The following is a 13,031-nucleotide window of genomic DNA, read 5'->3' on the forward strand; positions in this document are numbered from 1 at the left end:
AATCGTTAGTCGACGAAGTCGATAACATAGTTTCCATAAGATATGTCTACCTATTAAACAATAAAACTCAATCCATCAATTTTACAGTTTAATAATCCAAGAAATAAATATTCACATCACATGTCTACTTTCCGATACCATTTTGTATTCGAAAGAGTGACAACATTCGATGAATACTGTCATGTCTGATTGCATGATGCACTTTATTCTTTCTGTAACGCTTAAACGTACAGTTCAACGTAAATGCTTGCGATGATCCTTAAATAAAGGTATTCCAGTCCTATTCAAATAAACCACTCGAGCTTTCATATACACATTTACAAATCAATCCACATTTCTCGTTGCAGTATTGCAACAAGGCAATGTTAACTATACATATATTATGCTTGTTCCTTTTCCATATCATCTTATCGATGATTAGGATTATACTTCTAATCGAGAATTTTTCAAATTCTCGGAATGGACGACACGTTTATAGATATACAAGTCTATTTTAACAAACATCGACAGACGCTTATTATTGACGTCTAACGACTGACAAATTTGAGATCGCATTGTCACAATATGTACCACCATTCGGCGCAACAAATAATAATTAGTTCAACATCTTCAACGTAATTTACAGCAGTTTGGCACAGCGTGTCCGTCTCTGCCATACCGTTTTGTCGATTAAAAGCAATATTTTCGGGTGCTAACTTCCGGTACCGGGCTCAAGGACGGGGGTCGTCCCTCGCGCGGGACAACCCCTTCCTCTTGTCAGCCATAGTAATAGCTTTTGCTGTTGAGGTTTCGAGGATTTTCTGTGCGAAGGATCGTGTGAAGATTATCTGTGCCAACCATGTGGTTCCCAAGGTCAACGCGCATCCCCATGTTGGTTGCGTGAGATACCGACGTGGCGTGAATGCTTGTCGGCGATAAAGGTATTCTCGTGTCGGCATAATAACGTTCGCCGTGAAGTCTCTCAGCTAACTGCGTTTCGGGCAATCTACAATATAAGAAATATAATTAGAATACATAATAGTTCCGCAGAAAGATAAAATTACAGTAAAATTTTCAAGAAAATCCCTTCTATTATGAAAAGTAAAATAGAAGAACAAAAAGTATTCAAGATTAAAATTGTTTATAAATTTCTAATTCTATAATATATTCAAATTTCGAGTAAACACTTTTTATTGTCTATCTCTAATTGTCATTTTTCAATTACTTAAAAAAAAAAACAGAAAAAAAGAAAAAAGAAAAGGCATATTTTTATTCAATCAGTTATTAAAATTGCATTAAAATTACATGTCCAAATTTTAACATTGAAACCTTTTATATAAACTCATTTTCTGAAAAACTTTGTTTTTAAATTATGTTATTGTAACAAATGAGCGATATCTAAAATAATTACTTATTTTAGATCTAAATAAGATAGAAAAAACTTATATTAAAACAATTTTATTAATTCACATAACAGAAGGGAGTTAATATTTTTCTTGTTGAAAATCAAAAAGAGAGATTTACCTTGTGTCTTGCATTGGCACTGCAACCGGCGTGGTGAGATCGATGTCGGCATCAATCTCAGAAATATCATCAGTGAATCCATTAGGGAGAGCTTCATTATTCGCATGGAATTTTGCATCCCTTTTGGCACGATGCCGGCTGATTAATAGGCGGCCAATAACCAATCCCAAAAAGAGCAGAATACCGGCACTGACCGATACAATAATGTAGAGGTAGAACTTTTCTTGGTTGTCTACAGAAATCATGTTAAATAAACACCTTAAACTTTCTTTCTTTTCTGTGTAAAATATCGACAACAGCAGATTCAAGCATTATTAACAATATATAAAAGAAAACCATATTATTTTTTAATTCGTTTTTGTTCGTTTAACAATCTGCTTTTGTCCTGCAGTTGTAAATCTATATTATTTATGTAAATAAATTGTCTATGTATACGTGACATGATAGTCGAATAACATTCAGAAACTATGAAATAAAAGAAAAAAATCAATCAACATGCAGTTCTAATTATTACTACTAGGAACAATACAACGTTAAACACACAATGCTCACATTGCTAGTTGCGATCAATTAGCAGCTACATGTATCATTTTCAGGATCCATCATTTCAATGTTTTCGAATGTCGAGAGACCAGAATATAAATTTCGATTAGTTCGATTTTGGTTCATAAATAAGATCGACGTAATAACTGAGATGCAATAATAAAAAAATAAAATATATTTCAATATCCAAAATCGAGCTATTCAATCTTAACTCATCAAGAATCAAGATTTCTTTACGTGCATGTATCACAAGATGCTCAGGCAGCTACAAGAAGAAATATCTTTCGTCAACGTTTGCCCTCATGGGGTAAACTACCCTATCGTATCCAACCCTGGCAAGAGTCGTCAGGATCGATAGAAACAGCTCTTTATCGATGTTTTACCAACTGAAAGTAACGAGCGACCGATGGTGTACTTACTCGTTATGAAGGAGTAGGCATTGATCCATTCATTTAGATATCCCACCACTATGTGATCCTCTTCCGGAAACGCATAGACGACGGTAGTGCAATTTCCGGATGCGCTGGCACTCGTGGATATGGTATTACCAATCCCGTTGTCGCTCGCCATTGAGCTCGCCTGGATAACCGTGGATGGTAAAGGCGGTAAGGGTAAATCTTTCGCTCCGATACTGAGCGACTTTAATATGTTCAACCGCGCGTTCACTGTGCACGCGAGAAACAAACGTGAGGGAATTTGCACCAATTGCGTAAGAATCTAAGCTTGGGTTTTGAGAGTTATAATTTTGATGAATTTTCGATGCTAAGTACTGATATAGAAGAAACTACTGTTTACTACTATTATTATTATTATTGTTATTATTATTATTATTATTATTATTATTATTACCACTTCACAAAGAAACTAACAAGGGACGTTAACAACTTTCCGGAAGCGATTCAATTCTCCTTGAAATATGTTAAACGCAAAAATTTAAAAGACACGTATTTTTTTTGTATTATTTTTCAAAAATCTAAAATTAAAAAAACCCTATCCTCATTTATTTTAAGAGATGTTTTATCCTTTAAATATGAAATTAGAAACTGATATAAAAAAAATATATGTCTCTTAGATTTTGTGTTTAATTAACAACATTTCGAGAAGAATCGATGTTCTGGAATTGTAACAGATTCCTTGTAAGACCGTTTTACATCTCCAATAAAAGCAAGATTCACCAAAATTATATTGATTTCAAAATCGGAATTTGAACAAAAAAAAAACATTAGACGTTGCATAAATTATATAGCAATTTCATAGCAGCGATAGACCGTAGGAAAATATTTCACAAGAAATAGAATATTGTGTATATTAGTAACATTTCAAACGTATTAAGGAAATTTCAGAGAGTGTTTGGAAATTTTGTACAAAAAAAAATAGATTATCGTAGTACAGAACACACAATTTTTCGTACTATAATATAAAATATGTTAATTACATAATTATATTATAATATACAAGACAAAAAATATCAACGATGAAATAATAATTAGTCACTGTGTTATTTACAACAAAAAATATGATCGATATTTTCCATCAAATGTAATGTTTTTTCAGCGTTTAATGCAAGATAGAAGCAACGTACAGCTGTGTCTATTTACGTCAAAAATACTATAAATAATATATTAAACAAACATTGCATAATATTCTGTGATTATAATCAAAATGGATCTCTGATGTGTATGAAAATTTATCATTTACAACTTCAAAGTAAAATTCAAATTTCATTTTTCTACAAATCTAATAACATCTAAATTATTATATTTTGCACAAATCTATTAATTTGCAAATATTATATTATTATTACATGTTTTAAATAAGATTAACATGTCATTAATTAAAATTTACGGAATAAATAACATGATGCAAATATCAATTTGCAATTTAGACTAGTAATGAAGAATGTAATAACTTTTTCGTAATGCTTCATTAAGTTTTAGTAAATGTACGTTGCGTGACCCGATATGCGTGTATCTGCATATGTGTGCATAATGCAAATATGTTTTTCCAGCAAACTTCCACAGCGTGAATGATTGATTATATCATAACACCCCTAATAGTCTTCTACCGAATGAATCATGAGAGCTGTTCGATGCAGCTTTCATCACCCTGAATACCATTATTTTCATAACAATTACAATTTAAAGAACAAGATTACTCAATCATTCGTAATTCAATTATCGTCCGAATTTATGATTTTTTTTACCTACTGAACAAAATTCAAAGTATAAAATGAAGAATTTCCTATGATAAGACGTTCCATCCTGTGTCTCTCTACGGATCGTGAAACTTAAATGGCACATTGTACTCTTGTAATGCTTCACGGCATTACAATGTCTTCTGACTTTTCGCCTAAGTTATTTTTCAGGAAATAACTACGTGGCATCTCGGAACGTCAATGGAAATGAAAGCGCGGAATAAAATATATAAAATAGAGATAAATATATATAGTCCACGCTTTCACTGTACACCAACGGAATATTATATGTATAAGGATCGTATGCAAGAATACGCCGCTTATTTCAATTCGTTCAATTCGTAAGTTTTAATTTTTATTTTTATATATGAAATTGCAGCGCGCGACTCAAATTCTAAAATTTTATAACAAACAAAGACAGAATTCTTTGAAAGCACTATACAGCTGCTAAACTTGGTGTTGTCTATAAGTAATTATAGAACTTTTATTTAAGTTATTTAAAAAAAGAAGTTTTAACTCCAGATACAGAAAATATTTCATAGTTTAGTGAAATGTAAAAAACAATTTTATTGAATCTATAATTTTTACTTTGTAAAATTCAAATTGTAAAATTCAAAAAAAAATAAATTGTGTATAATTAATTATATAGATAAGTTTACTATTTCTTCCAAGAGATAATCGCGTTCGCAGTTTCTTACTACACTATTTCGTTCTGCTCTGTACACAGCAAGCATCATATACTTCGATATACTTCGTTATAGAAGTAACTGATCCAAGCGGGCTTAAAGATAACGAATAACGCGAACACGACGAGTCTCGCGAAGCAGTTTCGCTGACGTGATAAAACCAAGGAAAGAATCAGCACATCGTAATGTTGAGACACACTTACCAAAGTTGTACATTTCTCATAATCAATTATATTTTGAGATTGTACGATTAATTCTCTTTCAAATTCAAATTTTAAGAAATGAAAAATATAATGTTCAGAATTAAATTTATGTATATTATTGTATATTATATTCTAGCGCCGACTCCTAACGCCTCGTGATTTATATTTTATTGTTCTTTATTCGAAAAATATAGATTTAATAAAATTTTGTTTCATATTGCATTAGATAATTTAATGGAATATTTTCTCAGTACATTTATGTCGTTAATACACTGTATACGAAATAGCTCAGAATCAGTATGTTCATTGGAAAGTTTCCACAGGGCTCAGTAATGTCTTAGCTTCGAGTTATTTACATTATAATTCAAACAATATGGTTCTAGTTCTTCCGGCCGTGTTGTTCCGCCAAGCTTACTATCTCTCCCTTGCGAGATAACGTTCGCAGTTTCTAGTTTTCTAATTAGCGACTTGGGAATGCTTACAATTAGCTGACGACGTCGCAGAAATACCATTGCTATCCCGTCTCGCGAGTTTTCACTATTTAAGTCTCAAATCGCATTTAGTTATAAAATTTACATAACGAATTTGATTTAAAGAATTATAATACTTTTACGATAATTACAAGCGGAAAGAACGATTTTATTGAAGTAAAAATTTAAGTAAATGGACTAATTTTATTGGATCTTTAAAATAATTACATAGAAAGCATAATAAATAATAATCGTAAAGTTTTACGTTTTAATAACTTGACATTCTACATAATTTTTTGATAAATCAAATTATTTTCAGATTTGTATCTAACTAAATTTTTAGAACAAAATTCAGCAAAAACAATTCTTTCCGTGTAAAGATTTCTCGTAAAGTAAATAAAAATAAGAGAACGAACTAGAAAATTCTAATCGTATCAATCAGAATTCTGGTTGTATTATAACCAGAATTATAATAGATTCAGCCAGAAAATTCTAATTTGTCCATTTTTAACCAGAATTCCAATTAATAAAACCAGATTCTTTTTCAGTGCATATGTTGACATAATATGATCATGATGCGTATTACATAGGAATTCTACTTTGAAGAATATAAAGATTAGAAGTTTAGAAGCTGTTTTTACAGGCATGTTTTTAATGACATCTTATTATATTATATTATATCTTTTAATTGCTTAATGAAATTCGGACTGGAATAGTGTTGATGGTACTTTTATTAGTGTTCTTAATGTGATAAGCAAAGATAAGAAATGCAAAGATGAAACGTAACAGACTATATATAATTTATACAAGGCGTCTTTTAAATTACAAGAACAGAAATAGGAATGTAACTTGATCTTCTGATTTCTTTTTATCTTATCAAAAGTGTTTTGCAGAAGATATGTTCGTAGTATAGCGTAATTATTACACTAAAAATTATGTTTTCATGTCTTTAGACGAATTTACTTAGTCGACTAGATAATAGCTATGTCTGAGTAAGTCTTCAAACATACACAGAGTTATGTAATTATATTTGTGTCTCATAGTAAGTAACACGGATATATAATTTCAGTCTAAGTCGGTTAATTATTTCGCCAAAGGAAATTAACTACGAGTATATTCAGCATTATTTAAGCTAACGGACTGTGATTCGGCTCTTTGATTCATAATTCATACTGAATTTAATGAAACTGTTTCCCCACTATATAATTTCGAATTGTGAAAAAGTAATATCGTGGCTTTTACGCATTAAACGCATTCTAATAAAATTGTATGATGATTGATTATAACTTCATGTAATTGATATTAAAGTAATAATTTTTCTAAAAACCGTGATGAGGAAATTAAATGAATTTCATAAAGGATATCGACCATCAAAATAGCGACAATAAATGTAAAACAAGATAAAAAATATTGTACAAGTAAAAGAGAATATGGTAGCAGACTAATTTTAAACATTTTGTTGAGAATTACGGGTATATTCGCGTGAAATCCGTGCCTTTCGCTCGAGAGATGGCAATCGATTGTCTATGAAAGTTTAATCGCAGCACCCCGCATTTCATATTTTATTCTTCATAAAGTATGCAATGCGCGCAAAGTTACACTTGCTAGTTTGACGTTTTTTCGGCTGCTTTTAACATAACATCATATTACATTAAAAATGGAGCTACCGTTTTTAATTAAATAAATGTAAACTACTTACGATTTATCACCAAAAATAATCTTCGTTGTGCGCAATATGATGATTAAAAATTGATATTTTTGGCGGTACAGTAATATTAATAGATATCACAGAAATGACATTGTGATGTTAAATGTAATCTGTATACATGGAAAAACACGTATTATCGGGAATTAATTTGTTTATTGCAATAGGATTGAAAATTATTGTAACAACGTGTCTCAAATTGTGAAAGTGTATTAGATTAAACTTGCAAGCGCAAATCACGTACCAAAATATATAAAAGTAATATTCAATTATTATTCTCGTTGTAAATAATCCCTTGAATTGGCAAAATGTAATTTCGTTTTGTGCGAAAAATTATATATTCCACATATTTGCAGCGCAAAGCAACGATAAGTATGTGTCTATCGTTTGAAAAAAGGAGGAAAACATTTTATATAAAATTCCGCGAGGCTGAGCGTGTTTCCGCATCGGCGAACGAGACGTGACAAAGCCGAAAAGTTATCACAGATAAAATAGAAACGAATGCCGTTGCTTTATTGCGCAAATATTTTTATTCCACGGCGAAATAATTTCTCGTCAGTCTCGCTGTGAAAACGTTATACACTGTCGTTAATGCGAGCCACACACGAACTACATTCCTGTATTGCACGTCCGCGAGTCGCGCGAGCTACGTGCACTGTGATCGAAAGAATCACATGACCAGCGCTGCCACCTGTTCACACGCGAGAAACGAACACTTTACGACAGCTGTATGTATGTACACGTGTTAATATATTATATACAATCTCGAGGTTGAAGCTTTACGATCACGTAAAGCCACTTTCAGACAAGTCGATTTTCAAAAGGAAGAAGAAATCGTGAAAACATTTGACACAATAGTCTGTTATTTTCTCTGAAAAGCAATCAAATTTTTAAACCCCTTATATATTTCTTTTCAAAATTAAAGAAAACTCCAATAGACTGCTATTCTTTCATGTCATTTGATTGTGTGCATCGCCAAGATTCATAAAAATTTTTATTGCCTAGCATTCCATTTTTACACTAGCATTTCTTCGTAAAAAAAAAAGTCATCAAAATTCAGGGCATTAGTCGGAGATTTTTCTGCTTTCCGAAGGAGGGTCAGAAATTCATGCAAAAAGATCGGGATCTTCAGATGAAAATTGGAAAGATGATCCATCTTTACGATTCGATATGTGACGAATAGAGCAGAAAACTTCGCTCGCAATTTTTCCGAGCAGTATTAAAAGGAAGATAAAAAAAATATAATATACATACATAATTCCCAATAATTTTTCGAAAGATAAATAATTAAAAAAGAAAATTAAAAGAATATTAATAAAATTCTTTTTTTTACATTGTTATGCAAAATGTTTGAATAAATTAACATATGTTTTATAATGCATAAAAATACAACATTATGTATCTAATGTCCTAATGTTTCAATAATGTATGTATGTATTTAAAAAAACATTAAGAAATTAATATTAATATTCAACTGTCATTAAATAATTGTTTAATTTAATTGCTAAGAAAAAGAAACAAAAAATATTAATTGTCTTGATTATATAACAATTATTTCATCAATTTAACAATAAATAAAAGATCATTACTCGCGAATTAATATTTGGTTTACAAGATTTGCAAGATTTCGTTTAATGAGATTCATACATTCAATACACACACGTAGCTTTCTTAATTAATTGCTTCGGGAAAAGATTTAGTACTTCATTACTAAGTAATCAAACGAGCGCCTCATAAATCTGCGTTGATAGAAAACCTGGGTGTAAATCCACTACTAAAACGCACTGGACAACGACGTTTAGAGGCAATAAAGCATCGCACGGCTTTAAGCTCGTAAAGCGAGAGCTCGATCTCTGTTACACTGCGAGTTAACTAAAATTCGAGGAAACTGCCACCTAATCGACATTCGATGGTTCATCCTGGTGTTAGGATGGTGATCATCCTGGTTATATTGACTGTGAATCGATCACCCTTAACGAAATAGTCATATCACTCTCAGCCCTGATATACTAATGTCAACATCAATCACTAACAGCAACTATTAATCGTGCCTCAAAGTTTGCGTAGAGACTAGTGAAGGACACTTCGTGTTCGCGAGAGATCAACTGCAAGATATTTCGCTCTTCAAATTGGCTAAGTCTGTAAATGTTCTTATCACTCTTGTTTACTCGAGAAACGAAAGCTATTCGTATCTCTGTACTCAATATCTTACATTACTACAATGAAATTTTAAGTGGAAATCCATTGTGTTGATTTGTGTCTTAAAATTGTCACAAGTTATTTCCTGTTGATCGATTTTTCAATTAATAAAATAACTAAAGTTATTACGAGTATCATTTTATAACTATGTGTGATTTTTATTTGAACCATTTATTCATTTTCTATTATTCTTTTAATTGCTAGAAAGATAATAATTAACAACAATTGACAAATAATTTTTTAATAGGCACAATACAATATTACATTAAGTACAACAATCGTCACAGTTACAAAGAAGAAATTATTGTAGTTAACATAATGGTAGTTAAGATTCTAATCAATTTTCATCGCTTAAGTTAGTATGCTAAGTTTGTGATAAGAACTCAATACGAGGATCAACAATTTCCCTTTACGAACTTAAAAGTTTCACTTCAAAATAGTTCGCGCGGTAGGTATTGATGTCGTGACAGCTGTTCGATAATTGCTTTTGCATCGACAGCTTTCCACCTAGTTTGGAGGTGAGAGAGAACAGTCACCAAACTTACTAAATACTATATACGACTTTATTATAACTGATTGACATTGACTTCGTTGTTGACGATTGCTCCGTTAAACTCGTTTAACGGCTAGAAAATTAGTTATTATCGAGTATATGATGTTTACGAATAAAAGCATCTGAAAGTTCTTTCTTCTCGAAAAAAATATGCTTTTTAAAATCTCGAAAAGATGAGATAGAAATCTTTGAAAAAAATTACAATCATTCTTTACATAATTATTAATTTTTTAAATGTCCTGTTATTGGCTGTATCTATCATTAAATTAAAACTATCGAGGTTATACAATTTATTGAAGTACAATATAAATGTATTCGAATTACAATACAACTGTAATTAAAATTGGAAAGTCACATTATTAAATTGAATATCTTCTCTTTTACATTATTGTAAAAATAATTCTAGATAAGTCTTTCGTAGAATAAATTTCACAATGGCAAAAATTAGAGGGAAAAATTTTGCAATGAACAAAGAGAAAAGAACTGAGGATAAAACCAAATTTTATTCCGTTTTGATGGTAAGAGAGGATCTTTATCTTAGAGAGCCAGAGTTAAAAGGCCACGGCATAGAGTCCGCTGGGTCGGCCAGCAAGTTAAAAATGTAAATAGAAGGGAAAGTAAAGTTTTACGTGCGCTGAAAGCTCTCATCAAGCTGTGTAACTTTTACTTAAGCGATTTTGTTCTACCTGGCGCCGTATTATACTCATGCTGTACAGCTTGCCAATGCAAGCTTACAAACGATATTTAATGAGCCACAGTAACCTACTTTCTTTAGTCTCATTGATTTTAGCAAGAATTATCGTTTTACTTGTTTCCTATATCTATCTCTTTCTACCTTTTCTTCTTTCTCCTTTTTCTTCTGTTTCCTCTTTCTAGTTTTTTTGAAAATCTACTTGATATATTTCGCTTGATGATACTAAAAATTACAATGTAACTTTACATTTGTAATTTTAAGACATGACTTGTTATTTGTGTTCCCTTCTCACATTTTCTGTATTACAGTTAAAGTATGAAGAATTGAATATAGAATTGTAGATTATTGCGCTTGAGAAACAAGGGTGCACCATCCTACGATGAGCTAACACGATTCAGTTTAATTAGTTACGTCAAGGCAACAGCGAAACACGATAACTTAAGATTGTCCTCAGACATTCCACTCGATTAAAGCCATCCAATTTCAACGTTAAGTTCTATCATTGTTTGCTGGTTAATGTATGGGAATAGCTGTTGCCCTAACATGCGAAACGTGCCGTTTCTTATCTTTACTAACGACGAAATATGCGCCAATCCTCATTTGTCTGTGTCGGCAGCACAATTCTGACGGTTTCTTTGTTGTCGCTTAAAATGTCACATTTACACAATATCCGTTTATCACGCTACGCGGTTACGTATAACAGTGAAATTTAAATGATCATTAGCAAAAAGTCAATGTTGATGTAAGTGAACATCCCCGAGCAATTAACAATAGCCTGATTGTTGGATTATTATAATTAGACAAAGAATTAGATGCGATAAAAACTCTGTATTAATTCACAAATTTAAATATACATCCGCGTGTATAAATTTAATATAAACACGTGAAAACAATTTCTGTGCGAAATTAAATTTCCCAAAAAATTAGAGAAAGTTATTTAAATCTATTTATTATTCTAATTTGCTGTTAAATTAAATAAAATTTTCAACGAGAGTTTTAATCGTTTTTTATCAAACTACCATGCACATAATCCAGAATGTTTATGTTAACAACATCAAGTTTATCTGTTTTGTTTTTATCACATCAATGAAACAAAGTGATTTATGATATTTAAATATTTCCTTAACTATTTTGATCACATTAAATTATTATATAGTCGGTACAAGTATATTAAAATTGAAAATTACAATAAAAAAATTCAAGTATAAATCTTCTTTGCGGCTATTAAAATGCTTACACGGTTCCGTAACCATTGACTTTTCTACCATCTAATAGGATTTGAGATGCAATTTGCATTTTCCGACTCTAGTTGCGAAAGTGCATCAAAGAATCCGATCCGCTTATACCGATTACCGGCGGGTCAATTTAACTCCATTTTTTAATATCGAACAGTTCTTCGCGCGATATTACTAATCACTATCTCTGCCTAGACGGGGAAGCTCAATTATTAAATCCATTGATCTAATCGACCGTGAGAGATTACGTGCTATTCGTCTGCGCTTAAGAACTTTACAAATATTTTGTTCCACCCGAGTCGGTAAGTTGGAATCGAATGTGTCAAATTTAGTCAGCATTCTGAAGAAAATAAGAACGCAAGAAAGTTCGAATTGATTTTTCTTTTCGACGTCAGACCACGATTTATATAATCTTCTCACCAATATAGTTCCATGCGCAATCGATGCATCTTCAAATTCTTTTCATTACATTCTGTACATCTGTCTGCAGACAGATATTCGTGATATAGTTTTGTAATATTTTTAAAACGCTCGTTTTTTGTAATATAGACAAGTGCTTGCGATATTCAGTTTCAATTGATGTTTCTATTTTTGTAAGTGTAGAAACAGGATATTGACTATTTCATCATTCAGCGCATCCGTATTTCCATCATTCCTGCAAGAGAAATAACATTTCTCTCTTTATCCTTATATGATATGAGTGCAGTAATGATTCATATAACGATTTATTCAAAGTTTAATTTTGTTTTAATTTGATAAACGGTGAAAGATACAAACGGTGAAAGATACAAACGGTAAAAGAATACAGTTATATCTTAGGGGGAGAGGTCATTATCTTTAATTAACGGCACGATAGAATTCACGCTGTCTTTGATAAAGTTTGCAAAACCGTCGAAGTAAAACGTGTCGTCGCCGGCGATCCATGTTGAAATTGACCTAATGAGAAAAAGAAAGAGAGAGAGAGAGAGAGAGAGAGAGAGAGAGAGAGAGAGAGAGAGAGAGAGAGAGAGAGTACTTACGTTCGTACGACGACGAACGTAACGTAC

The 13,031-nt window shown here is 31.5% G+C and overlaps 1 protein-coding gene across 1 annotated transcript in view; it reads right to left on the reverse strand.

Moving 5' to 3' along the window:
- Window positions 1–756: 756 nt before the first annotated feature.
- Window positions 757–13,031, reverse strand: part of LOC105620907 — a 73,022-nt gene continuing 60,747 nt past the window's right edge. Inside the window, exons 7-9 of the mRNA XM_012202384.1 lie at window positions 2,466–2,711; window positions 1,504–1,735; window positions 757–985 (exon numbers count right to left, since the gene is read on the reverse strand). Coding sequence (XP_012057774.1) covers window positions 757–985; window positions 1,504–1,735; window positions 2,466–2,711 — 707 coding nt within the window. The remainder of the gene's footprint in view (window positions 986–1,503; window positions 1,736–2,465; window positions 2,712–13,031) is intronic.

The sequence above is a fragment of the Atta cephalotes genome, assembly GCF_000143395.1.
Source record: "Atta cephalotes unplaced genomic scaffold scaffold00030, whole genome shotgun sequence".
In the NCBI taxonomy this organism is placed as follows: Eukaryota; Metazoa; Arthropoda; class Insecta; order Hymenoptera; family Formicidae; genus Atta; species Atta cephalotes.